Genomic DNA, 24,337 nt, shown 5'->3' on the forward strand with positions numbered 1-24,337 from the left:
TGTTGGAAATATTTCAAGTCCTCCCTTCTATTTTTAAATACATAGGACATTGCTATTAACTATAATCACCCTACTTCTCTATCGAGCATTACAACTAATTTCTTCTATCTAACTGTTTTTTCTATGCATTAACCTCACTTTAATTCTTACCCATCCACGCTCCCTTCTCAGCCTCTGGTAACTATCATTTTGCTCTCTACTTCTATAAGATCAACTTTTTCAGCTCCTACATATAAGTAAGAATGCTATGTTTGTCTTTGTGTGCTTGGCTTATTTCACTTAGTATAATGACCTCTAGCTTCATCCAGGTTGCTACAAATGACAGGATTTCATTCTTTCTTAAGACTGAATAATATTCCATTGTATATGCGTGCATGTGTGTGTGTATATAATATACATATGTATTATATATAATTATATATTATATATTGTTATACATATTATATTGTAATATATAATATATCTACATATATGTGTGTTATACAGAGGGTGACAGTGTTTTTTCTTTCTTACAGTGTATATACATTTTTTGGAATCATGAGTATTTATCACATATTTTAAAGGTATACATCTGTTGATGGACATTTGATTAATTCCATGTCTTGGTGGTTGTGAATACTCTTGCCATAAGCATGGAAGTACAGGCATCCCTCTGATATGCTGATTTATTTTCCTTTTGATAAGTAACCAGTAGTGCGATTGCCAAATCATATGGTAGTTCTATTTTTTTTTTTTTAGAAGTCTCCCTCTTGTTTTGCATAGTGGCTATACTAATTTATTTATTTATTTTTGACTTTTTAATAATATTCATTCTAACTGAAGTAAGGTAATATGGCATATCTCATTGTGGTTTTGATTTGCATTTTTCTGATGATTAGAAATGTTAAGCATTTCTCGGGCGGCACCTGTGGCTCAGTGGGTAGGGCACCAGCCCCATATACTGAGGGTGGCAGGTTCCAACCCAGCCCTGGCCAAACTGCAACAAAAAAATAGCTGGGCATTGTGGCGGGCGCCTGTAGTCCCAGTTACTCGGGAGGCTGAGGCAAGAGAATTGCCTAAGCCCATGAGCTGGAGGTTGCTGTGAGCTGTGATGCCACAGCGCTCTACCCAGGGTGACAAAATGAGACTGTTTTTTTTCTCTGAAAAAAAAAGAAAGAAAGAAATGTTAAGCATTTCTTCAAATATCTGTTGGCCATTTGTATGTCTTCTTTTCAGAAATGTACATTCATGTCCTTTGCCACTGTTTAATGAAATTAATTTGTTGTTGTTTTTTACTGTTCAGTTGTTTGAATACGTTGAATATTCTGAATATTAGTCCCCTGTCAGATGAATAGTTTACATGTTTTTTCTCCCAGCTATTTCTTCCCTCTGTTGATTGTTTCCTTTGAGTGCACAAGATTTTTAGTTCAATAGTGTCCCATTTTTCTATTTTTGGTTTTGTGCTTGTGCTTTTGAAATCTTAGCAATAAAATCTTTGCTTAGACCAATGTCCTGAAGTGTTTCCCCTGTTTTCTTCTAGTAGTTTTATAGTTTTGGGTCTTATGTTTAAGTCTTTAATCCATTTTGAGTTGATGTGTTTATATGGTGAGAGATAGGGATCCAGTTTCATTCTTCTATACATGGCTATCCAATTTTTCTAGGGCCATTTATTGAAGAATGTGTCCTTTCCCCCAATGTATCTTCCTGGCACCTTTGTAAAAAATTAGTTGGATATAAATACATGAATTTATTCCTGAGGCTTTATTCTGTTCCATTGGTCTGTGTGTCTGTTTTCATACGGATACTATGCTGTCTTGGTTACTATAGCCCTGTAATGTACAGTATTTTGAAACAAAGTAGTGTAATGTCTCTGGCTTTATTCTTTTTGCTTAGGATTGCTTTGACTATTTACAGCTTTTTACAGTTCCATGTGAATTATAGAATTTTTTCCTGCTTCTATGAAAAATGACATTAGTATTTTTGACAGCAATTGAATTAACTGTCAATTGATGTAGGTACTATGATCATTTTAACAATATTAATTTTTCTAATCCATAAATGTGGAGTGCCATTCCATTTGATTGTATAATCAAATTAAATTTCTTTATCAATGTTTTATCATTTTGCTTGTAGAGGCCTTTTACTTCCTTGGTTAAATTTATTTTTAGGTTTTTTTTACAGCTTATAAATTGATTGACTTCTTGATTTCCTTCTCAGCTACTTTATTAGTATATAGAAATGCTACTAATTTTTATATGTTGATTTTGTATTCTGAAACTTTACAGATTTTTTTTTAATCAGATCTAAGTTTTTGGTGGTGTCTTTAGGTTTTCTAGGTATGAGATCATAATTATGGGGTTTGCAGAGAGGGACAATTTTATTTCCTCTTTTCCAATTTGAATGCCTTTTATTTCTTTCTCTTGCCTGCTTGCTCAGGTGAGAACTTTCAGTACAAGTGGGCATCCTTGTCTTGTTCCAGTTCTTAGGAGAAAGGTTTTCAGTTTTTCCTTATTCAGCATAAGGTTATCTGTATGTTTATCATATATGGCTTTTATTATGTTGAAGTATATTTCTTCTATGCCTAGTTTGTTGAGATATTTTATCACAAAGGGACATTAAATTTTATCAAATGCTTCTTCTGTGTCTATTAAGATAATTGTATGGTTTTTGCTCTTCATTCTGTTGATGTGATGTGTCACATTTATTACTTTACATATATCAAACTGTCCTTGCATTCCGGGATGAACCCATGTGATCATCATGTATTGTCTTTTTGAGGTGCTATTGGATTTGGTTTGCTGGTATTTTGTTGAGGATTCTTGCATCTATGTTCATCAGGATATTGGCCTCTAGTTTTCATTTTTTGTTGCATCCCTGTCTGGTTTTGGTATTAGGGCAATGTTGGCCTTATAGAATGAGTTAAGGAGAATTCTCTGTTATTTAATTTTTTTTTGAACAATTTGAGAAGAAATGATGTAAATTCTTTTTTAGGACTTTGGTAGAATTCAGCAGTGAAACTATCTTTTGTGGCTTTTCTTTTCTGGAAGAGTATTTTTTACTGACTCAATTTCATTATTTGTTACTGGCCTTTTCAGATTTTCTATTTCTTCAAGATTCAGTGTTGGTGGGTTGTGTATGTCCAGGAATTTTTTCATATTGTTTCACTTCCTCTAGGTTTTACAGTTTGTTACCCTGTTTCCCTGAAAATAAGACAGTGTCTTATTTTAAGGTGTGCTCCCAAAGATGCGCTAGGTCTTATTTTCAGGGGACGTCTTATCTTTCCTGTAAGTAAGTCTTATTTTCGGAGGATGTCTTATTTTCAGGGAAACAGGGTAGTATACAGTTCATAACAGTCTCTGATCATCTTTTGATTTCTATGGTATTAGTTGTAATGTGTCCTTTTTCAGATCTGATTTTGTTTATTTAGGTCTTCTCCCTTCTTTATCCTTGGGTAGTCTGGTTAGCAGTTTATTGATTTTATCTTTTCAAAAAAACCTTTTAAAAAAAAATCCTAGACTCTGATTAAACAGTGAAGCCTAAATAAAGTGAGACTCCATCTCTACTAAAACTAGAAAAATTAGCTGGGCATGGTGGTGTGCACCCATAGGCCCAGCTACTTGGGAGGCTCAGGCAGGAAGATCACTTGAGTCCAGGAGTTTGAGGTTGCTTTGAGGTTGCTGTGCTGATGCCACAGCACTCTAGCTGGGTGACAGAGAAACACTCTTTCAAAAAACCCCAAACATTTTTTGTTTCATGAATTCTTTATATTGTTTTCCAGTGTCTTATTTCATTTACTTCTGTTCTGAGCTTTATTATTTCATTCATTCCAGAAATTTGGGGTTTGATTTGTTCTTGCATTTCTGCCTCCTTGAAGTGCATTGTTAGATTATTTTTGAAAAATTTCTACCTTTTTTGATGTAAGCATTTATTGCTATAAGCTTCCCTCTAAGCACAACTTTTGCTATATCCAATAGGTTTTGTTATGTTGTATTTATATTTATTTCAAGAAAAGTTTATTTCCTCCTTAATTTCTTCCTTGATCCAGGGGCCATTCAAGAGCATGTCACTCAATTTCCAGGTATTTGTGCAGTTTTCCATGTTCCTCTTGTTATTATTTTCTATTTTATTCTGCTGGGGTCTAAGGGGATACTTGATATGTTTTCATTTTTTTTAATTGTGGAGATTTGTTTTGTGGCTCAAAATATAGTATGTCCTGGAGAATGTTCCATGTGCTGATGAGAAGAATGTGTATTCTGTAGCTATTGAGTGAAATGTTCTGTAAATGATTGTTAATACCATTTGGTCTAATGTGTCATTTAAATTCAATACTTCCTTATTAATTTTCTATCTAGATGATTTGTCTGAGTGAGTCATTGAAGTCCCCAATAATTATTGTATTGGACTCTATCTTACCCTTTAGATCTAATAATATTTGCTTTATTATTAGCAAATACTAATTTGCTTGGGTACTTGGGTGTTGGGTACTTGTGTGTTGGGTACATATATGTTTACAATTATTATATCCTTTTGCTAAATTTATCTTTTTGTCCTTATATTATTGCCTTTATAGTTTACTGCTTTTTTACTTGAAGCCTGTTTTATCTGTTATAAATATATCTACTCCTGTTCTCTTTGGTTTCTGTTTGCCTGGATTATCTTTTCCCATCCCTTTCAGTTTATATGTATCTTTAGAAGTCAGGTGAGTATCTTGTAGACAGCATATAGTTGCGTCATTTTATTTTATTTATTTTATTTTATTTATTATTAAATCATAGTTGTGTACATTAATGCAGTTGGGTCATTTTAAAAAATCCATTCAGACAGTCTGTATCTTTTAAGTGGAAAGTTTAATGTGTTTACATTTAAGGTTATTATTGACATGAGGGCTTATTCCTGCCATTTTATTAATCAATTTCTGATTGTTTTATGTATCCTTCATTCTTTTCTTTCTATCTTATTATCATTGTGGTTTGGTGGGTTTTTGTAATGGTAACTTTTGAGTCCTTTCTCTTCCTTCTTTGTATGTGTGCTCTACCTGTGGGTTTCACAGATTTCACTTCCAGGTGTAGGACCCTCTTAAGCATTTCTTGTAGAGCTGGTCTAGTGGTGATGAATTCTCTCAGCTTTTGCTTGTCTGGGAAAGACTTTATTTCTCCTTCATTTATGAAGGGTAATTTTGCCGGGTATAGTACCTTTGACTGGAATTTTTTTTTCTTTCCATGCTCTGGATATATCATCCCATTCTTTCCTGGCCTGTAAGGTTTTTGCTTAGAAATCTGCTATTAGTTTGATTGAACTTACTTTATAAGTGACTAGATGCTTTTCTTTGCTGTTTTAGAATTCTGTCAAACTGTTTGACTTTTGGCAGTTTGATGATAATGTACCACAGAGAAGACCTTTTTAAATTGTATCTAATATTTAGGAACCTCTAAGCTTCCTCTATCTGGATATTTGAATCTCTTTCTAGACTTGAAATATTTTTAGCTATTATTTTATTGAATAGGTTTTCTATCCCCTTCATTTTTTTCTTCACCTTTTAGGACACCAAAAATTGTATTGTCTTATGGTTGCCTATATGTCACAAAGGCTTTGTTCATTCTTTTATTCTTTTTTCTTTATTTTTGTCTGGCTTTATTATATATTTATTTATTTATTTATTTTTGAGACAGAGTCTCATCATGTCATCCTTGGTAGAGTGCCAAGGCATCACAGCTTATAGCAACCTCAAACTCTTGGGCTTAAGCAATTCTTTTGCCTCAGCCTCCCAAGTAGCTGAGACTATAGGCAACTGCCACAACACCTGGCTATTTTTTTGTTGCAGTTGTCATTGTTGCTTTATCTGGCCCAGGCCAGGTTCAAACCCACCAGCTTCAGTGTATGTGGCCAGCACCCTACCCACTACTTACGGGTGCTGCCTGGTTTTATTATTTTAAAAGACCTGTCTTCATGTTCTGAAATTCTTGTGCTTGAGCTAGTCTAGTTTTGAAGCTTTTGAATGTATTTTGTATTTCATTCAATAAATTCTTCTATTGCAGAATTTGTTTGGTTTCTTTTTTATGAAAATTTTTCTTTAATATCCTGAAGTTTAAAAAATTTTCTTTTTTTTTTATATTCTCCTGTTACTGAATTTTTTATGATATCATTTTCAACTTTTTTTTTTTTTTTTTGAGACAGGGTCTCACTATTTCACCCTCTATAGAGTGCCGTGGCATCGCAGCTCACAGGAACCTCAAACTCTTGGGCTTAAGCAATTCTCTTGCCTCAGCCTCCCAAGTAGCTGGGACTACAGGAGCCCGTCACAATGCCTGGCTATTTTTTTGTTGCAGTTGTTTAGCTGGCCTGGGCCAAGTTTGAACCTGCCACCCTCGGTGTATGTGGCTGGCACTATAACCACTGTGCTATAGGCACTCTTTTTTCAGAATTTCATAAGTATCTCTCTCTCTAACTTTTTTTTTGGAATCCATTGCTGGAAAATTACTGTTTCTTTGTAGGTGTCACACTTCCCTTTTTTAAATGTTTCTATGTTCTTACATTGATATCTATGTATCTGTTGTACCAGATATGGCATATTTCTTTATAAACAAGTAGATGGTATTTATAGATAAGGTATAGCAGATATGTATAGATCAGTGTAAGAACATAGACAAATTCAAAACTTTCCATTTTTTGAATTTGTTTTCATAGGGGAAGACTTTTTCCTGAAGATATATCTATGGTGTTTTTTGGATAGAGTACTTTGGCTTTGATTTGGGGTACATGAAGTAGCATAGTCTCTGTATGTTTTCTTTAGCTATAAATAGTGTCAGTGGTGTGACTTAGGGTGTGGTCGTTAGTGAAGGCTGTGGTGAAGATTTACTTAGGACTATAGAACAACATGCGAGCCAGTTCTTGGACACCAGTGGAGGCAGCAGCAGACTAAGTATGCTTGTCCTTGGGTCCCAAGTTGATAAACACTGGCAGAGATGTTAGCCAGTCCAGTTGGGCTTATTCTTGGGCCACCAGCCAACTTGCTCATGTGCCGGTAATGGCAGCAATGGGCCACGCAGATAGGCAGTGGTGTGGCATGGGCAATGGCAATAGCAGTGGCAGGACAAACCTCTTGCTCCCAGGTGATCCATGCTGGCATTGGCAGTGGCTACAATGGGCTCTACCATTGGGTTCCAGGCCAGTCCCAGGCCTTTCAGGTAGCATATGTGGTTGGGTTCCAGCCCTGGTAGTTGCAGTAGGATAGGGGGGGACATTAGGAACCCGGGAGAAATGTTTTATTGCCAATGGTGGTAGATGGGCTGGTTGGTTCCCAGTCCCCTGGATGGCATGTGTGGGCACTGAGAGGGAATAGCTGGCTTGGCAGACTGATTATGGGAAGCAAGGACCATTCTCAATTTTTATTAGCTAAAAGAACAAGATGTCCATGTGATATACTTTTTAGGTTTATAAATACTATCTACTTGTTTATAAAGAAATATGCCAACATCTAGAAAACATATAGAAATGTGTGTTCACTTATTTTACTCTTCCTGTGAAGGAAATGGAGCTTTTCTATATATATATATATTATATATAAAATATATATATATAGTTGTTGTTGTTGTTGGAGATTCATTGAGGGTATAAGAAACCAGGTTACAGTGATTGCATTTGTTAAGTAAAGTCCCTCTTACAATCATGTCTTGCCCCCAAAAGGTGTAGCACACACCAAGACCCCACTTCCCTCCCTTCTTCCCTCTCTCTGCTCTTCCTTTCTCCACTCCTCCCTCCTTCTTTCTTTCTCTGGGAAATAGAGATTTTCTTTTTGAATCTGCTTAACTTTTGGTGGGGGGAGGGTGGGAGTTTCGAAACCATTTTATTAAGAATTGCGTGCCTGTGTCCTGAGTCAATAGACACTACACAAAACAATGTAAAAATGGCTATTATTTTATTTCCCCTGCTCACTCCACTTAGGGATAATCCCTTGAACAACCTCTCTTGGGGATTTCAGGGGTTCTACTTCCTTATTTGGTCTAGCAAATGAGGTTGGGTGACATATACAGCCTCTTGAATCATTTTCAAAGGAATTCTGCTGGATTGGGGAGAGATTCCAAGACCTGGAGGTGACTTTTCAAAGAAGAGATGGTGCCTGGGGCAAGAGCCTATCCCAAAGAAAAGGGTGTCTGAAACATTCACAGTTCTTTCTTTTGTCTCAAAAAGTGACATTTATTCAAAGAAAAAAATGACAAAATGTCCAACCCTTGGGTCCCTTCCCTTTACCTTTCTGTTGCTCCTCAGCCCCCAAACATTGAACCCTGGCTGGGACTAGATAGCAGGACAGACCCTCTCAGATGAGGTCAACAACTCTGAGGGTTTCTTTTCTTCTGTCACCATGTTAATAACCACACCCTATTGGCCAAATTGTCCACCATAACTCATTCTGTGGATATAGTTTTCCCTATTGATAGGAAAGTCATAGTCAATGACTAAAGAAACCTGCTGAACATCAATGCCTCTGGCCAGCAGGTCAGTGGTAATCAATGTTGGGCTACAGCCAGAGTGGAACCCCCTTAAAATCACATCTTGTTCCCTTTGGCCCATATCACCATGCATACCAAAGACAGTGAAATCTCAGGCAGGCGTCTTCTCACTGAGCCAACTGACCTTCCTTAGGCATTGCTTAAGATGACTTCCTACATGATGGTCAGGGTTTCATACAAGTCACACAGTACATCCAGCTTCCACTCCTTTTATTCCACATTGATATAGAATTGGTGGATACCCTCCAGGGTCAACTATTCCTTCTTGAGAAGAATTCAGACAGGTTTTCTCTAAACTTCTTGGTCACCTCAAGCACATCACAAGGCATTGTAGCTGACTGCAAAACCACATGGGTCTTGCTGTTGAGTTTTGGAATATTTCATACATCTGGTCCTTGAATCCATGGCTTAACATTTCATCAGCTTCATTCAGTACAAACATCTTCATGTATTTGAGAGACAGGTATCTCTAGTTAAGCATATCAATGCTAGGCCTCGGGTGCCCACAATGATATAGGAAGCTCCCATCTGCAGTTTCTTCACCTTCACCTGCACGTTGGTGCCCCCAATGCAGGCATGACGGGAGGCACCCATATAGTCTCCTAATGCCATGACCACCTTCTGTATTTGCTGAGCTAATTCTTGGGTGCATGCTAGGTCTAAGGCCTGAGTGGCCTTTAAATCCAATTCAATCTGCTAAAAAGTTGATATAGCAAATGTGGCGGTTTTCCCAGTCCCAGTTTGGGGATGAGAAATCCCATCATAACCCTTAATACAAGGAAGAATAGCCTACTGCTGGATGGCAGAGAGCTTCTCAAAACTATAGGCACAGATACCATGGAGGAAGGACTCCAAGACATTCATGTCATCAGAGCTGTCAGCAACCTTATTCCAGTTACTCTTGATGACACCTTCGGGCTCTATCCCATCAAGTCCATTGTCTCTCCATTGGGAATCCCGGTTCACAGACATGATCCTTAAAACCTCTTCCTTAGCTTTTAAATAATCCTTCAAAAATGCCTTTAAAGCCCATGAAAATTTTCTAATTATTTTTTCTTTTGGAATTTTACCTAAGCTTTAATAACCCAAGAAGATAATGAGTCCAGCATTTTAAGACATTTATGGTCATTTAAATGAGAACACCTTTTTTTTTCTTGCAAGATAAAAATAGAAATATTTTCCTTCAATTCATGAGGACCCTGCTAGATGAGTTTTATGGTCTCACTCTGCAGAGCATGAGTGGGCCATTTTTACCTTGTCTCTTTATTATTTTTTCAATAAGGAAGACATGTCCACAGGTTGTAGCCCCAAGTTTCTGAGATACAACTGCTCCTATCCAAGTCTTCTCCTCATTCTTTCCTCTTCTCCCACTTTTCTGGATCCAGAGACTTTTCCCCACATATCAGCATATACCTTCCCAAATGCTCTTTTTAAATCTGAGTATATACATATATTTAAAATCTTTCTTATCAAAGCATCCTCAATTGATTTGTATAGTTCCAGAATTGGAAATGAGGAAAATATTTCATGTCTAGTAGCTGGTTCCAGTAGAATATAGGCATGACGTCATATTGTTGCTGGAATTTCTCTATGCAAAGTCTTTGGTCTCAGAGTTCAAAGAATGAAACCACAGACCACAAGGATAAACCACAGGATAGAGTTTATTGACAGGGAGAAAGATTGATAAGCATGACAAGCAAAAGAGGATGAATAGAACAGGGGGAAAAGAACCTCCTGCAGTGGAGGGAGAATTTAAATGGTAAACCTCCTCCCCCACAACCAGGCTTCAGTCTAAAGGGTTTAAATGCTGCTTTTACTATCCTCTGTGTGTGTGGAGGGGGGTGGGGGAGGTGGGGGTGTTCTGGGGAAAGTGTGTCACAATCGGCCAGAGGTCTGTGGGCACAGAATAATCCCAAAATTAGTACAGGAATGTTGCCAGTGGTAAGGATTAGGGTGTGTGCTCCCCTACTCAAAGAGGAACCACCCAGAACCTTTCAGGCTGCTTTGTTCAGGACCTTGCTAGAGCCCAGAGGGTGTGGCCTGAAAAGGGTGGCCTATTTGTGCTTGCAGATGGGGGTCTGATTTCTGAGCTCACCCAGACCTAAAGAATGGGTGGTCCCTGACCAGCCCTGAGTGGGAGAGTGCTGTAATAATAGCACTCAGCAATGCTCAAAAAGCACCCAGTATAGTTGTCCCTCTATATCAGTGGGGAACTGGTTCTGGGAACCCCCAAGGATATCCAAATCCCACAGATGCTTAAATCTTTTATATAAAATGATGTAGTCTTGCATAAAACCTGTACACATATTCTCGTATAATTTAAATCATCTCTAGATTACTTATAACACCTAATGCACTGTAAATAGTTGTGACACTGCCTTGTTAAGAATGGCAAGAAAGAAAAGTCCATACATGTTTAGTATAGACACAGCATGCTTTATTTGTTTTTTCAAACATTGTTCATCCATGGTTGATTGAATCCAAAGAGGTGTAACCCATGGATACGGAGGGCTGACTGTACTTCCCTTTGTGGTGAAATATCAGCCGCATGGCCTGTTCTTTCTGTCCATTCTGTTTGAAGGCAGCCAGCAGATAATTTACCAAGACAGGAGCATCCTCTAGTGGTGAATATTGGCAACCTCAGTCTTATCCCAGGGCTCTCATCCCCTCCCAGGGACAAGGATTATATTTAGTACTACTTATAATCCTGGTTTAGACAGAATGAAGAATAAACTTTAATTTAAAAAAATGGTTTTCACCGCACTTTTGGTCAAACAAAAGCTGCAAACAAATGGCAGCAGATGAAATGAGGGTTCCACAATCTTCTTTCACTCTTCCTCTCTCTTTCCTGCAAACCTCCCTTTTCTCCATGTCACTTCTTCACTGCAGCTGTGTATTGCAATCACATAGGGAACTTTAAAAAATTCTACTTCTCTTTGCTTATACAATGTTCAGGACATATTTATAGTGATGAATTATTTAAATAAAATCCAAATTTAACTAGGTATCCTGTACTTTTATTTGCTTTTCTGAGAACCCTACTAAAGTCACTTTGCAAGCCAATTAAATCAGAGTCTCTTGGGATGGAGCTTCGGCGTAAGAAATTGTGTTAAGTGCTCCCCGGGTGATTTTAATGTTAGCTGCAGCTGAGAACCACTGACAGTCATGCTTTGATTCTCATTTTGAGTCACTTGCCTCGCACTCTCTGAGCCCCGCTATATTTGTGCACACTCCAACATAAACCACACTTCTGTAAAGCATTTAGCCTTTCCCATCAACTTGGCGTCAACCAAATCAGTATCATATTTTTCCTTGATTTCTCCCAAGGGGATGGCTGGGTAAGGTAATGCAGGTGGTGATGCCTGAGACAGAAACTGCAGAGAACTGGGTATCTTATCCTCATTGTCAGAGTTGGAGATACTTTTAAACTATTCCCTGCCTTAATTGTTTCCTTCAAGGAGAATAGGATAGGATTCCATCTTGATTGGGTTTATTCCCCCCTGAACTAATATGCCCCTTCTTTCTTCCAGGTGTATCTACTTGTAAAAAACTGTTGGGAAGAAGATCCAGAAAAGAGACCAGATTTCAAAAAAATTGAGAATACACTGGCCAAGATATTTGGGTATCAATGAAAATTTTACTTTTCTTTACTAATGTCCTTTTTTCTAATGATAGTTGGCATTCAGTAGCACCAGGGAACGAAAATACCTGTTCCTATGAAAAAAAGTACAAGACTGCAACTGGCACCTGTCTCATGCAAATAAAATTATATGGAGATTAACAGGCCATTTTCTTAGGGAAATAACCACTTGAAAAGTAAAATACTCAAGGTCAGAATACATTCTGATTAATCAAAAATTTGTTTAAAATAGAACTTCAGACCTTTTTACAGATTAGAGTTTAGAAATGTACATGGGCTCTGAGAATCTGTAAAGACCCTAGATAATTTTTAAAATCAGTATTAAGGCTTATGTCATGAAAAAAAAAAAGGAAGACTTATGTCATGAGTCAGAGTATAATAATTCAGGGTCTTCAAAAAATGCACATGATTACCGAGTAAGGTTGAATTCTAACAATAGATGCTTCATGTTTTTAGTTATTACACTACAGAATGAAAGAAAAATTACACTTCATTAAGAGTTTGGAGATCTAGTTTCTACACTAGGGGCTGATGATAGCTTGCTGTGGGGCGTTCAGCACAACACTTACCCTCACTGGGTATCAGTTTTTTTGTTAGAAAAATTGGATCAAACAAGATGATTTCCACAATTCCTTCCAGCTCTAACTTTCTGTAGTTCTCATTAGGACAGAAGATTCAGATAGTTAATGAGGCTAAAGGTCCAAGGCTGGTGATGAGGTACAGTGAGTTTAAGAAAAGTGTGGCTGTTGATTGGTGGGTTTGGAAATGCAGAAGGAAATAATAAAGGATTTAATTATAGCTCCTTTCCCACTTCTTCCCTGACCTGGTATTAGGATCAGATGAGACTGTCCAGGTGTGAGATGAAAAGCAAACTCATGAAGACAACCTGGGCCCCCCGACATTTGGCCTTTAATGTGGTGGTTCTCAAAGTTGATTGCATAATGGGATCAACTGAGCAGCTTTAAAGAAAACACTAATGCGGGGGTTCTATCTTAGAAAGTCTGACTGTTCTGGGATGCAGGCTGGTATCAGGATTTTTAATCGTTCCCCAAGGGATTAAAATATAGAAAAATAGGCTTATAAAATATAGGCTTAGAAAACTGTTTTAATTGAATCAATTCACCCATTCTACCTGACTAGACTCTATATTGGTGGTTTCAAGTTACAATCCCCCAGGGAGCTTGCTAAAAAAATCCTGTTTCTTAATCCCAGGCCTAGAAATTTTCAGTCACATAGGTCGGGGGTAGGACTCAGAAATGTACTGGATTTTTAACAAACATTTCTCCCCCATCCCAGAGGATCAAGGTAGGGCAGGGCATCTTCTCCTGAAAACAGAAATGGAAATGAAATGGCTGTGATTTATTCGGCACCTTCTATTGTGCTGCTCCTCACAACGGTACAAGAACTCAGTGCATCTGCTCCCTGACCTCCACATACCTCCCAGTGTCACAATGGCATCCCATCTAAGTCTCCTCAGTCCAACACAATAATCCAGGGTTAGATTTTTGGTGTTAGAACTTGGCTTTCTGTTCTGAGGAGATAATGAAAGACTGGCTTTTCTTTTCTTAGTAGTTAATTTATATTTGTGATTGTGTCTTTCGGATAATTCTTAGAAGTAGACGTGATGAGTTCATAGGTATATGTATGCTTCAAGTTTGTAACACCTTTTACCAGATCGCTCTCCAGGAAATATGTACTGTATATATTTCCTCCTTCTCCTACATTGATTACCATCATTCTAACATTTGTTTTTCTTTTTGCACTCTTATTTTTATTTCAACTTCTTTGATTTCTCCTGAGGTTAAATTTTTCATATTAGGTTTGTTGGCCCCCACCTCTCTGTTTTTTTCTCTGTTGAATTACTTGTTCATCATATTCCCATTGTTTTTACTCCTGTCCTGCTTTCTTAATAACATTTAAGAGTTCTTTTTATCTATTATCATGTACAGCCTTTTTCATGACCAAAAGAATGAAAGTTACATGGATACTTTGATCCGACGTCTGCAACTGTATTCTCGCAACCTAGAACACCTGGTAGAGGAGAGGACACAGCTGTACAAGGCAGAGAGGGACAGAGCTGACAGACTCAACTTTATGTTGCTCCCAAGGTAAGGCAAGTCCTCCTGCTGATGTGATTTTCCTCCTTTTTACAGCCTGGCTTCATAGTTGAAGGCTGCAACCTTCAGCATATCTGTCTAGCATTGTTTTACTTTGTGTCTACCTAGGATTGTTTTCCTTTTGCATATCCTTCAGCATATTATGAGGATTAAAAATGCATGTTACCTTATTTAACTTTGTTTCAATTTGTACTCTGAACAAACTTTGTGTGGTACAGTGGAAGGAACATGGACTGTGGAGTCCCTCCAACCAACCTGGGTTCCAAAACCTTTTTGCCACTTTATTAGCCTATGATCTTAGGCCAGTCACTGTCTGTCTCTCTTTGTCAGAATGGAAATCAAAGTTTTTCTGCAGGATGTGTGAGCTATCAGACACTTTTGGGATGTTGGTGATAGTTTCCTTGCTTTCCTCTTTTCACCACAAGGAGAAGCCAAGTTGCAAGAAGTAGAAGCCGTCTTTGGAGGGAGAGATAGGGGAAACCCATCAGATGTCTCACCACCGAGGTATCTGTGTGCTGACCTCTATTTGTGAAGCAATATTACAGCAAAGACAGAAGAGAAAGGAAGTAAGATTGAAACCCCCAAAGAGATGAAAGGTTTTTAAGTGTTGGGTAATAACTGAGGCATGTTAAGATAAGCCAGGAATTAAAATGTGAAGAGCAAGGAAATGTGCTGCACTCACAACAGGGCACAAGTGAGAAGTAGTATCCTCTTCTCAGGAAAGTGGAAGAGGCCATGCTTTCCACTGAGGATAAACTCTGCAGTGCAGCTGTGGTTAAAATCGTAGAGATTGATATCAGCAAGGTCTGACTTCAAAGCGTGCTCTACCACCCACTACTGATGCACCATCTTGGGCAAGTTACCTAAATCCTCCAAGCCTCAGTTTCCCATCTGTCTTTCGGGTGGCTCCAAGAATTCCTTGAGATGATGTGCAGGAAATAAGGTACTTAGCACAATGCCTGAAAAGCATCCCTGGTGGTTACTATACATGACAACGATGGCTTTTAAAGATTACTTGCATTGGTCATTATTTTATTTTGAACCTTTGCTTCATTTAGAATATCCGCTCTAATGTCAGTGTGGTACAATCCAAAGGCTGAAGGGTAAGACGTTGCTGAGTGAAGGAAAGATTCTGAGATCATATGAGCTATTTTCTAAATAAAACAATTTCTATATGCCTGAGTCAAGAAGCAGGGCCTCTGTGCAGTTAATTATCTGGGATTGAGGACAGTCTAATGCGGAACCCATGTACCCTCTGAGCACCTGGGCACAGGCTGGGAATAACACCTTGGAAATAGGCTGGAGGGATGTCATATCTGTCAGAGCTCCACAAAGGTTAGTTGTGTAGTGCACAATTCCTTCTGGTGTTTAATGCTGTGTTGTGACAGAAACAGCATCTTGGTTGTCTGGCTGCCTTTTGGGGTTTTGAAGCTGGTGGTTTTAACCAATAATGTCACTCAAATGGTTTGAAGCAGCTGGCTCACCCCTCAGCTTTTCCCTAGCCTTGGTTCCATATGCCCTTCTGACCACAGATGATAGCTGTTTTTATTGGATTGCCTGCAGTTAAAGGTATAACAAAAGTCTCTTCAGGAGCAACAACACGCCGTGGCTCTGGCACAATCACTTTGATTATTTATGTTCGAATTCTCTATATTTGCAAACTAAAACTAAAACAGACATGAGCAATAAGTAGAAGAATCGAAAAGAAATATTTATAGCAAAAGGACAAACCAGACTGCATTCAGGACCATATATCACCTAATGACTTATTTGAAACTGATAAAACAGACTTTTTTTCTTGTGGGGAGCCTTTCTAAGACACCTACTCTCTACACTAATTCTATGTCAGCAAAAACCTGTTGTCAAAGCTCATCAGGTTAAGTTATAGCCCTTCTCTTCACTTATCTCTCAACATTAATTTCTCTCTCTGGGTAACATACTATTTTCCAAGCTCATATGACTTTTCAGATATAATCAGTAAAATAGAGAGCAAAATGGCAGACTATCCCGTTTATTCATTACATCTGTGTAGCCTCCAATATGCCTTACTAAGGAGTGTTGTTACACAGGTCCCAAGTTGTCACTGTACCAACTAGAAAAACTTCCCTTGATGCTCTGGGGGCTCCTCAGATGAGTATTGTGAATCCTCGTGTTTGATTGGCTCTTTGTTTTCCAAGACAGTCCGGGCATTCTTTCTTTGCCACAGTCAGCACTCCTCCAAATCTTCCTTCACCTCCATGGATACCCAAGGCCTGGGTTATGGAGGAAGTGTGGTACAATACAAAGATGGAAGGTGGGATGGTGCTGAGTTCTAGTCCCAGCCCTGTCCTCAGTGGGCTGTGGGACCTTGTGAAAATTGTACTTCCTCTTTAGGCCTCAGCTTTCCCATCTGCAAAAATGAGGAGTGTATTCTCAATGGCTTCTTGGCACCTCCCAGCTTCCAGGTGCTGATTCTAGTGGTTCCATACTCAGCACCACTACAAAGAGGTCCCGAGGTCAGACAGGGAACATCCAGCCTCATGCCAGCCCCTATTCCCTTTTCTCAAGGAAAATGCAGCTTGGCACATAACGGGAGTGGGGAGCTGCTTCTTGGGGTTCTTCCCTCTGCCTGCTCAGTCTGATATCCTGCTCTTTATACTCTTCAGCAAACATGGTCTAAGGTGTTTCTACTTGGATCCTACAGGTTTAGCATAATTTTAACTGCTTTATAATTGATTTTCCTTTTTAAAGGGTCCACATCTGCCTCAAAATATATCAAATAAATTCTGGTTCAGAATATATCAAAATTAATTTTTAAATGCATTATTCCTTCATAGTGCTATTTAACAATGCCCACGTCAAATATGCCAGGGAAGTGAAACTATCACCTTTGATGGGAAAGTCAGGTCTGATAGCCGTGGTGACTCCAACTCTTACATTAATAACACACTCTCCTTCTCAGCTTCTTTAGAGAAAGATGCATCTGTAAGAAGTTGATTATCAACAGAGAGGTAAAAAGTGGGCAAGTATGTATATGAGTTAGGGTTATTCAGGTATCAAGGTAAACTGTGCATAAATATAGGGTTAACAATCACTAAGTTAATACTAAACTTACATTCATCTGTGTTCACAACATGTATTTTTGTGTGTGTGTGTTTGTGTGATATAGTCTACATAGTATATGCAACCTATTTTTGCTTCCTAGCCACTCAATTCACTGGAAATCCCAAATTTTAGAATTTCTGATAGAAAATGCTACTATCTGAAAAATTTATGTAAGATATGAAAAATTCACTTATTTTCCCTTCCTCATACATAGACTGGTGGTGAAGTCTCTGAAGGAGAAAGGCTTTGTGGAGCCAGAGCTCTATGAGGAAGTTACAATCTACTTCAGTGATATTGTAGGCTTCACTACCATCTGCAAATACAGCACCCCCATGGAAGTGGTGGACATGCTGAATGACATCTATAAGAGTTTTGACCACATTGTTGATCACCATGATGTCTACAAGGTAAGCAGGTACCCTAACAGGCTGAATCAATTGTACAACCCAAGGTCATCAGAGCCTGAATCAGTTGTTCCTGTTATCACTCTGTCATCTCTGATTTATCGTTTAATGAGTTGGTGGTTGAATGCATGCTTAAAGTGAAGACAAGTAGAAGAATTAGAAGGATTAGAAATCAAAATTACCATTTATCTTTAAGAAGCAGCATAAAACAATGTGAAGTGCAGAAGGAATGAATTGGTGTATTAAGTTTAGAGAAAATGGCCTACTCTCAAGTCACCTCCAAAAAAATGGGCAGTGTTTAGGCTGATTGCAAATGAAGTAAAGACGACATGGAAGTTATAACGAATAGAACACCACACTACAAGAAGGTGTGTTATCTCTCGTAGAAGCTTATAATTATTTTTTTGTCAAACAGTATTTAGAAAATGATAAGTGCTAAAGATGACTTTTTTGGTAATTAAAGGTGTTCCTAAAAGTGCATAAAAACATTCAGATTACTTAAAAATGTATGAATGCAAATGGTTGCATTGTTTTAGAAAAAAAGTAATAAAAATAAAAATGTATGGAATTGCCATATCTGAAAAATATATACAATTATGTCATACTTTAAATGGCTAAAATCCTTTATAACTATATCCATTAACTAGATGATAAAAACCCTGAAGAAATTAGCATAGAGCTGGTCTTGAACTGGCCCCCCCAAAAGTACAAAGAACTAGGTAGGTCATACTAAGTTCCCACAAACTTTTTGTGTTTGATATGTGATTAATTGGTTCTGTTTAATTTCTGTGTCTTTGGAAGGGGCAGAACCCTGATGAAACTATTTCCACAGGTGGAAACCATTGGCGATGCCTACATGGTGGCTAGTGGTTTGCCTAAGAGAAATGGCAATCGTCACGCAATAGACATTGCCAAGATGGCCTTGGAAATCCTCAGCTTCATGGGCACCTTTGAGCTGGAGCATCTTCCTGGCCTCCCAATATGGATTCGCATTGGAGTTCACTCTGGTATGGGTTATCTTAGCAAATGGGAACTATATGTACTGATGTGCATGAGTTAATTCAAAAAGATAACAAGTCTTCAAATATGATTGATTTTCACATTAGGTTTATTCTTGAATCCCATGCACCAAATGTGGGATCTCACTCCCCATCCCAACAGATTTAGACCCAATCCCTAGAGAGATCTAGGAACAACACCTCTGATGGCAACTTTGACTCCTGGAATGATGAACAACAACCACATACAAAAACAAGAAGCTCCAGACTTTCAACTTAAGTCTCCATATCTACTATTTTGCTTATCTCCTCCCCATTCCGTCTAGCTTCTCTGTATTTATTCCACTAAAATATTTTAGTATCCAATAGATTAGATTATCTACAGGGCGGGGGGATAGCTGGTCAAATTCCTGTAATGTTTATTCTCCCAACCTCACCACAGTAGTATAGAAAGTATATAGGTCATTTCAAAGACCATAAAAGTAGCCTTGTTAAAAGACAAATTCTAGAAAAATTAAATTCAATGCACTTTAACTGAGCAAAGAATAATTTGCAAATTGGTGGCCCTTAGAGTCAGAAGACAGTCCAAGAACTCCACTGGGTAATGAGGGCAGGCAGTGTTTAGAGACAGAAAAGAAAAGTGAATACGTAAACAGCTGTGACAGTCACAACTCCATCTTTACCTTATTTGGGTGTGGTCTGATGGGGGTTTCAGCCTGCAGCCAGCTGAAGCTCACCTACTGTGATTAGCTGAGACTCAGCTATTTGTTACAAAAGTGTACTCTTAAATTAGGCTCTTAGTTTGTTTAGGTAGTTGTTTTTGTAGGGACTCTAATGAAGCAGTCTCAGGCCAAATTTAGTTTAATGTAATAGTTTTGAATGCACAGATTTGAAAAGATGAGTTACAGGTGTTACAGAAAGACAGTTGGAGAATAACTTGGAAGTCATCTGATTTATTCTTTGTAGGACATAAATTGTCTTCATAGATTCCAAGATAAGTACAAATATAGCCACTTTTGGAATAATCCCAGCACCCCCTGAAAACTCACTGTTGCCCAAGCCAACTTACTCCGCTATTGAATCATTATAATAGCTGTTAGACAGTTTTTCCTCGGGTTAAACCATATCTCTCTATAATTTGTCATTGCTCCTTTTTCTGCCTTCCAATATTTACAGAAGACTCAGAGTGCAGAAAACCCAAGAGATCACTCCAGGCTTTGTGGCAAAGACCTGACAACTACATTTGTAAAAATCATTCTGTATCCATCAGCACAGAGCCTGACAGTGAAGATTTGTTGACTGAGTAATAAGATGGTGAGATTCTCAAAGAAAGAGCAAACAGAAGTTAAAATTGCTGCCATTGCATGGAGAGCCAGCAGCACAGTTGTGGCCTTCCCCAGTCTTGCCCACAGCCAAATGTCATAGATTTTCCTACACACGAAGGAACTTCCGTAGACGAGCACAGCTATCTCTTCTCTGACCCATCACACATTGCCAGCCCTGCAGGAAGGATCAGCAGCAGGACTGACAGAACCAAAGCATGGAGAAGGGGGCTCTGCCCAGTCTTTCTTCCTCTGTAACTTGCTCAGTGGCTGAGCTGACTACCAAGCCCCAGCACCACCACACTGGCCTGGGAGGAGCTATTCCCAGAGGGATTCAGGCCTAAGAAATTGAAAGGCTGCAAAGTTAAATATTGATCATTGAGAACAGAAAATAATATCTGCAGGGGTTTTTCCACTACCAAACCCTTCCCAGCTTTATCCCCCTGCTTTTGCAGTAAAGAATCACTTGTACATAAACCTACAAGGCCTAACACACAGCTGGGTGGAGCCGGGTGGTTCAGAGATCTGATCGAGCAGCTGGCTCTACTGTGCCTTCCTCCTCTGTAAGGTTTTCTGGGGTTTTATTTTGGTTTTGTTTATTTGTTTGTGTTTTGTTTTGCATACAACCTGACAGTGAAAGATTCAGGGCCCAGGGAAAGATCCAGTATTTTTATTTTTTTCAGTGTTCTATGGAGTATTGGTAGGATAAATCTGTGAAGAAACTCATACAGATCTAAACTCAGAAACCAACTAGAAAATTAAGTTTTCTCTACCCCAAACCCCGTTTTGCAGTTCCCAAAGTAACCTTTAGCTTCTAAAGTCTTTAACTCCTTGCATTTATTCATTCATTCCATGCAAATATCTGACAGATCAGCCCCACTTTCCTGACCCACATGCCACAGCGCATAGTCCTGTCTTGGCTTCTGTTCTGCTAGTTAGAATTTGCTTATGCCTTAGGTTTTCCTAACCAGCTGCATTCACAGGACCCATGAAATGTTTAGAGAAGATTACGGCAAGCCTTTGTCATCTGGGTTTTCCATTATTGTGTCACCAATCCCAGAAATGCCACCCTAAAAGAAAAGAGAAGCAAACTCAGACCATTGAGTCTTCAAGTCTATGGTGCCCTCCAGCAGTGTAGAGTTCAGGGTCATGTGGCTTGGCACGGGAAGCAAGCAGAGGGATCATTAACATACGAAGGAGGACTTCCCATGTGTGTGACCTGGGTCACTGGATGCCTTCCTGTTTAGTGCAAAGGTCCTGTTTCTGTTTTTGGTTTTGATTTTGTTAGAGCAAAATGCTCTCTGAATGCAAGCATTGAGTAATGATGTTTCCCCCAGTGGATGCAGCCATTTAAAACAAGACATCCCACCTGTATTTCACATCCTCAGCTACTTCTCCAGGATAGGAAGGATGCAGCACCGTGGCCCTGAGAAGAGACTTGCCCATCTTCACTCCACTCTGCAATTTCCATCTCTTCCATTTACCGCTCTCTGTCTGCATTTCAGGTCCCTGTGCTGCTGGAGTTGTAGGAATCAAGATGCCTCGTTATTGCCTATTTGGAGATACCGTCAACACAGCTTCCAGGATGGAATCCACTGGGCTCCGTAAGAAGGGAGATTGTTCTTAGAGGACAAGGATTCTGTTTTCCAGCAGAGGGCAGCTGCCAGATAAAATGCACAATAAAGGGACAGGAAGTGCCAGAGAGATGTAGATGATCCTTCACCTGAGCTGAACAGGGGACCATATCGATCCAATTCTTGCTACATTTGCTTTTGTTTTTATTTACTAGTAATTATTTTATTCTTCCCTTTTTGCTCAGTTTTATACTGTTTCCATATTTTTGGTTCATGCGCAATGAACTGTGGCATGTTTTACATGGAATAGTTATGACGTTTAGCATACGTCTGTGTAAACTGAAAAAAAGTCAGTGGACTAGATAAGGATTACACACCCTGGTTCACATTCTTATCTCCCATTTATTTGGTTTTACTGAAAATTGATTTTAGTAAAGAAGACTCTAGGTATTTGCTACATGCAAAGGAATACTATATATTGCATTTGACTAGCAAGGTGGAAGCATAGTGTCCTGCATGAAATAGATGCTCAATAGATAAATAGATGTTCATCCATCGCTGGGTGACGTGATAGTAAAGTAAATATATAAAAGAGAGAAAAAGCATTGGTAGATGCGTGGGAGGCTTAAAAAGACAAGAGGCAGGAGGGTATCTTGGTAGTCTACTGACAATCTGCTACTAGTGTGTATAGGAAAAATCACTCCATAAAGAAAAGAATAAGATTGGGATCAGACACACTTGGGTTAAAATTCTAATGATGCTAATCACTATCAGCATAAATTGGGGAGAGGGCAAGTCACCTGCTATTTCTAGATTTCAGAAGATGAAGATATATCTTTGAAGATGAGATACCAGCCCTGCTAGGAAGGTTCCTGGAAGGATTTAGGATGATGTCACATTAAGCATTTATTAATAGCAATTCTTTGGTACACAGTAGGCATGCAATTTGTAGTTGACATTATTCTCACTACTGTTATTGTTTGTGGTGTGGCTATTAGGCACCTATAGCAGGAAAGGTGGTAGACCCTATGAATGGGAATGCCATCACCACTCCTTTGTCAAAAGGATAACAATGTTTTAGAAGAGGAAAAATTGAGAAAATGAAGACCCTGGGCTGGGTGCAGTGGCTCATACCTACAGTCCAATATTTTGGGAGGTTGAGGGAATAGAATCACTTGATGCCAATCATTCAACACCAGCCTAGGCAACATAGCAAGACCCTATCTCTACAAAAATTTAAAAATTAGCCTGTGGTCCTAGCTACTTGGGAGGCTGATGCATGGTGATTTTTTGAGCCCAGAAATTTGAGGCTGTGGTGAGCTATGATGATACCACTGTATTCCAGCCTGGGCACAGAAAGAGACCCTGTCTCTTATTTAAAAAAAAAAGACCCTGTAACTCTCTCCTGAATCTTCACCTTGCTCTCAATACTTCAGTTACTTATTGGAACTTATACTTCAGTTACTTATTGGAACACAGGGACCCAAAACCAAAGCCAATTCCAACTCCCAAGCTTGACACTGCAAACCAAATCCATCGCTAGGTACCACTTGTTGCTGGAATGAGATTCTATGGAACGAAACTAGGAAGCATTGTCACTCTAGCCCCTGAAAGCTGATAGCAGACCTTTGCTTCCTGTGTGTGATAATATTTTTAAGTGTTCGTTCGCTGCCATAGCCATATTTGTTTCTCTTTAACTGTGATACTTGGATCAGGTGTTCCTGATATTCTGAATATCAGGAAACTAAAGTGACCATGTAACAGATTACAAAATGGAAGAGATTTTTATTTCTCTATTTGCATTTCCAGCCTTGAGAATTCATGTGAGTGGCTCCACTATAGCCATCCTGAAGAGAACTGAATGCCAGTTCTTGTATGAAGTGAGGGGAGAAACGTACTTAAAGGTAAGGAATTCAGGGAGATAATTTGCTGGAAAAGCTCTCAGACACACTCGGTCCACTTAGCCAGGAAAGGTGAGGAGCATGCAGGTGAAGAAGCCTTTCTGTCCTCCCCATGATGATCACCCACCGTCCTCTGTAGGAGAAGCCACCACTGGAGAATGTGAACTCAAAACTTCACTTTACTCCAAAAAGCCCTCTTGTTATTTTTAACTCTAAACGATATGTTATAAAACGCTGGCACTATTTCCTTCGCATGTATCCGAGTTCTGTCCCCAGTTCCCCCTCCAAATATAAGAGCCACAGTCTCCTCCAGGACTTACTTAACTTACATCAGAACCCCATCTTCTCACTTACTTCCCTGCTCTTGCTGCGAGGTGTGGCTGTGATCTGAGATCATCTCACTTGCCAGTTGCTTTACCAGTCTGAAGCTCTGGACCAGTGAATCACCAGGTGTGGCCCCATACCCTGACTTGGCATCATGTAGATACTCATTAAAATGCAGGTGTTTGGGCACCCACCAGACCTACAAAGTGAGACTCTTTGCAGGTGCAGATTATGAATCTATATTTGTAACACTGTGATCACACTGAAGTGTGAGAATCACTACTCCAGATTTTCCATGCTGTTCCTCACATTTGAAACAGAACCAAAGCCAGCAACTGTCTCTGAAAGTTACTTCAATCTTTTTACAATTATTCTGAAGCCAACTGTTGATTGCAAGACAACCTGTCTGCAGTAGCCATAATTCTGGCCTTTCCACTTGGACTGGAATTTGGAAAAGCTCCTTTTATGAAAAGTGCCCTAACATTGC

At 39.0% G+C, this 24,337-nt stretch overlaps 1 protein-coding gene and 1 pseudogene across 1 annotated transcript in view; one reads left to right on the forward strand and one right to left on the reverse strand.

Moving 5' to 3' along the window:
* Positions 1-24,337, forward strand: part of GUCY2C (guanylate cyclase 2C) — an 84,112-nt gene that overhangs the window by 56,732 nt on the left and 3,043 nt on the right. Inside the window, exons 20-25 of the mRNA XM_053555434.1 lie at positions 12,017-12,108; positions 14,076-14,234; positions 17,542-17,734; positions 18,564-18,738; positions 21,557-21,655; positions 23,435-23,529. Coding sequence (XP_053411409.1) covers positions 12,017-12,108; positions 14,076-14,234; positions 17,542-17,734; positions 18,564-18,738; positions 21,557-21,655; positions 23,435-23,529 — 813 coding nt within the window. The remainder of the gene's footprint in view (positions 1-12,016; positions 12,109-14,075; positions 14,235-17,541; positions 17,735-18,563; positions 18,739-21,556; positions 21,656-23,434; positions 23,530-24,337) is intronic.
* Positions 8,342-9,458, reverse strand: LOC128561048 (eukaryotic initiation factor 4A-I-like; annotated as a pseudogene).

This window comes from Nycticebus coucang, chromosome 12 (assembly GCF_027406575.1).
Source record: "Nycticebus coucang isolate mNycCou1 chromosome 12, mNycCou1.pri, whole genome shotgun sequence".
Lineage (NCBI taxonomy): Eukaryota > Metazoa > Chordata > Mammalia > Primates > Lorisidae > Nycticebus > Nycticebus coucang.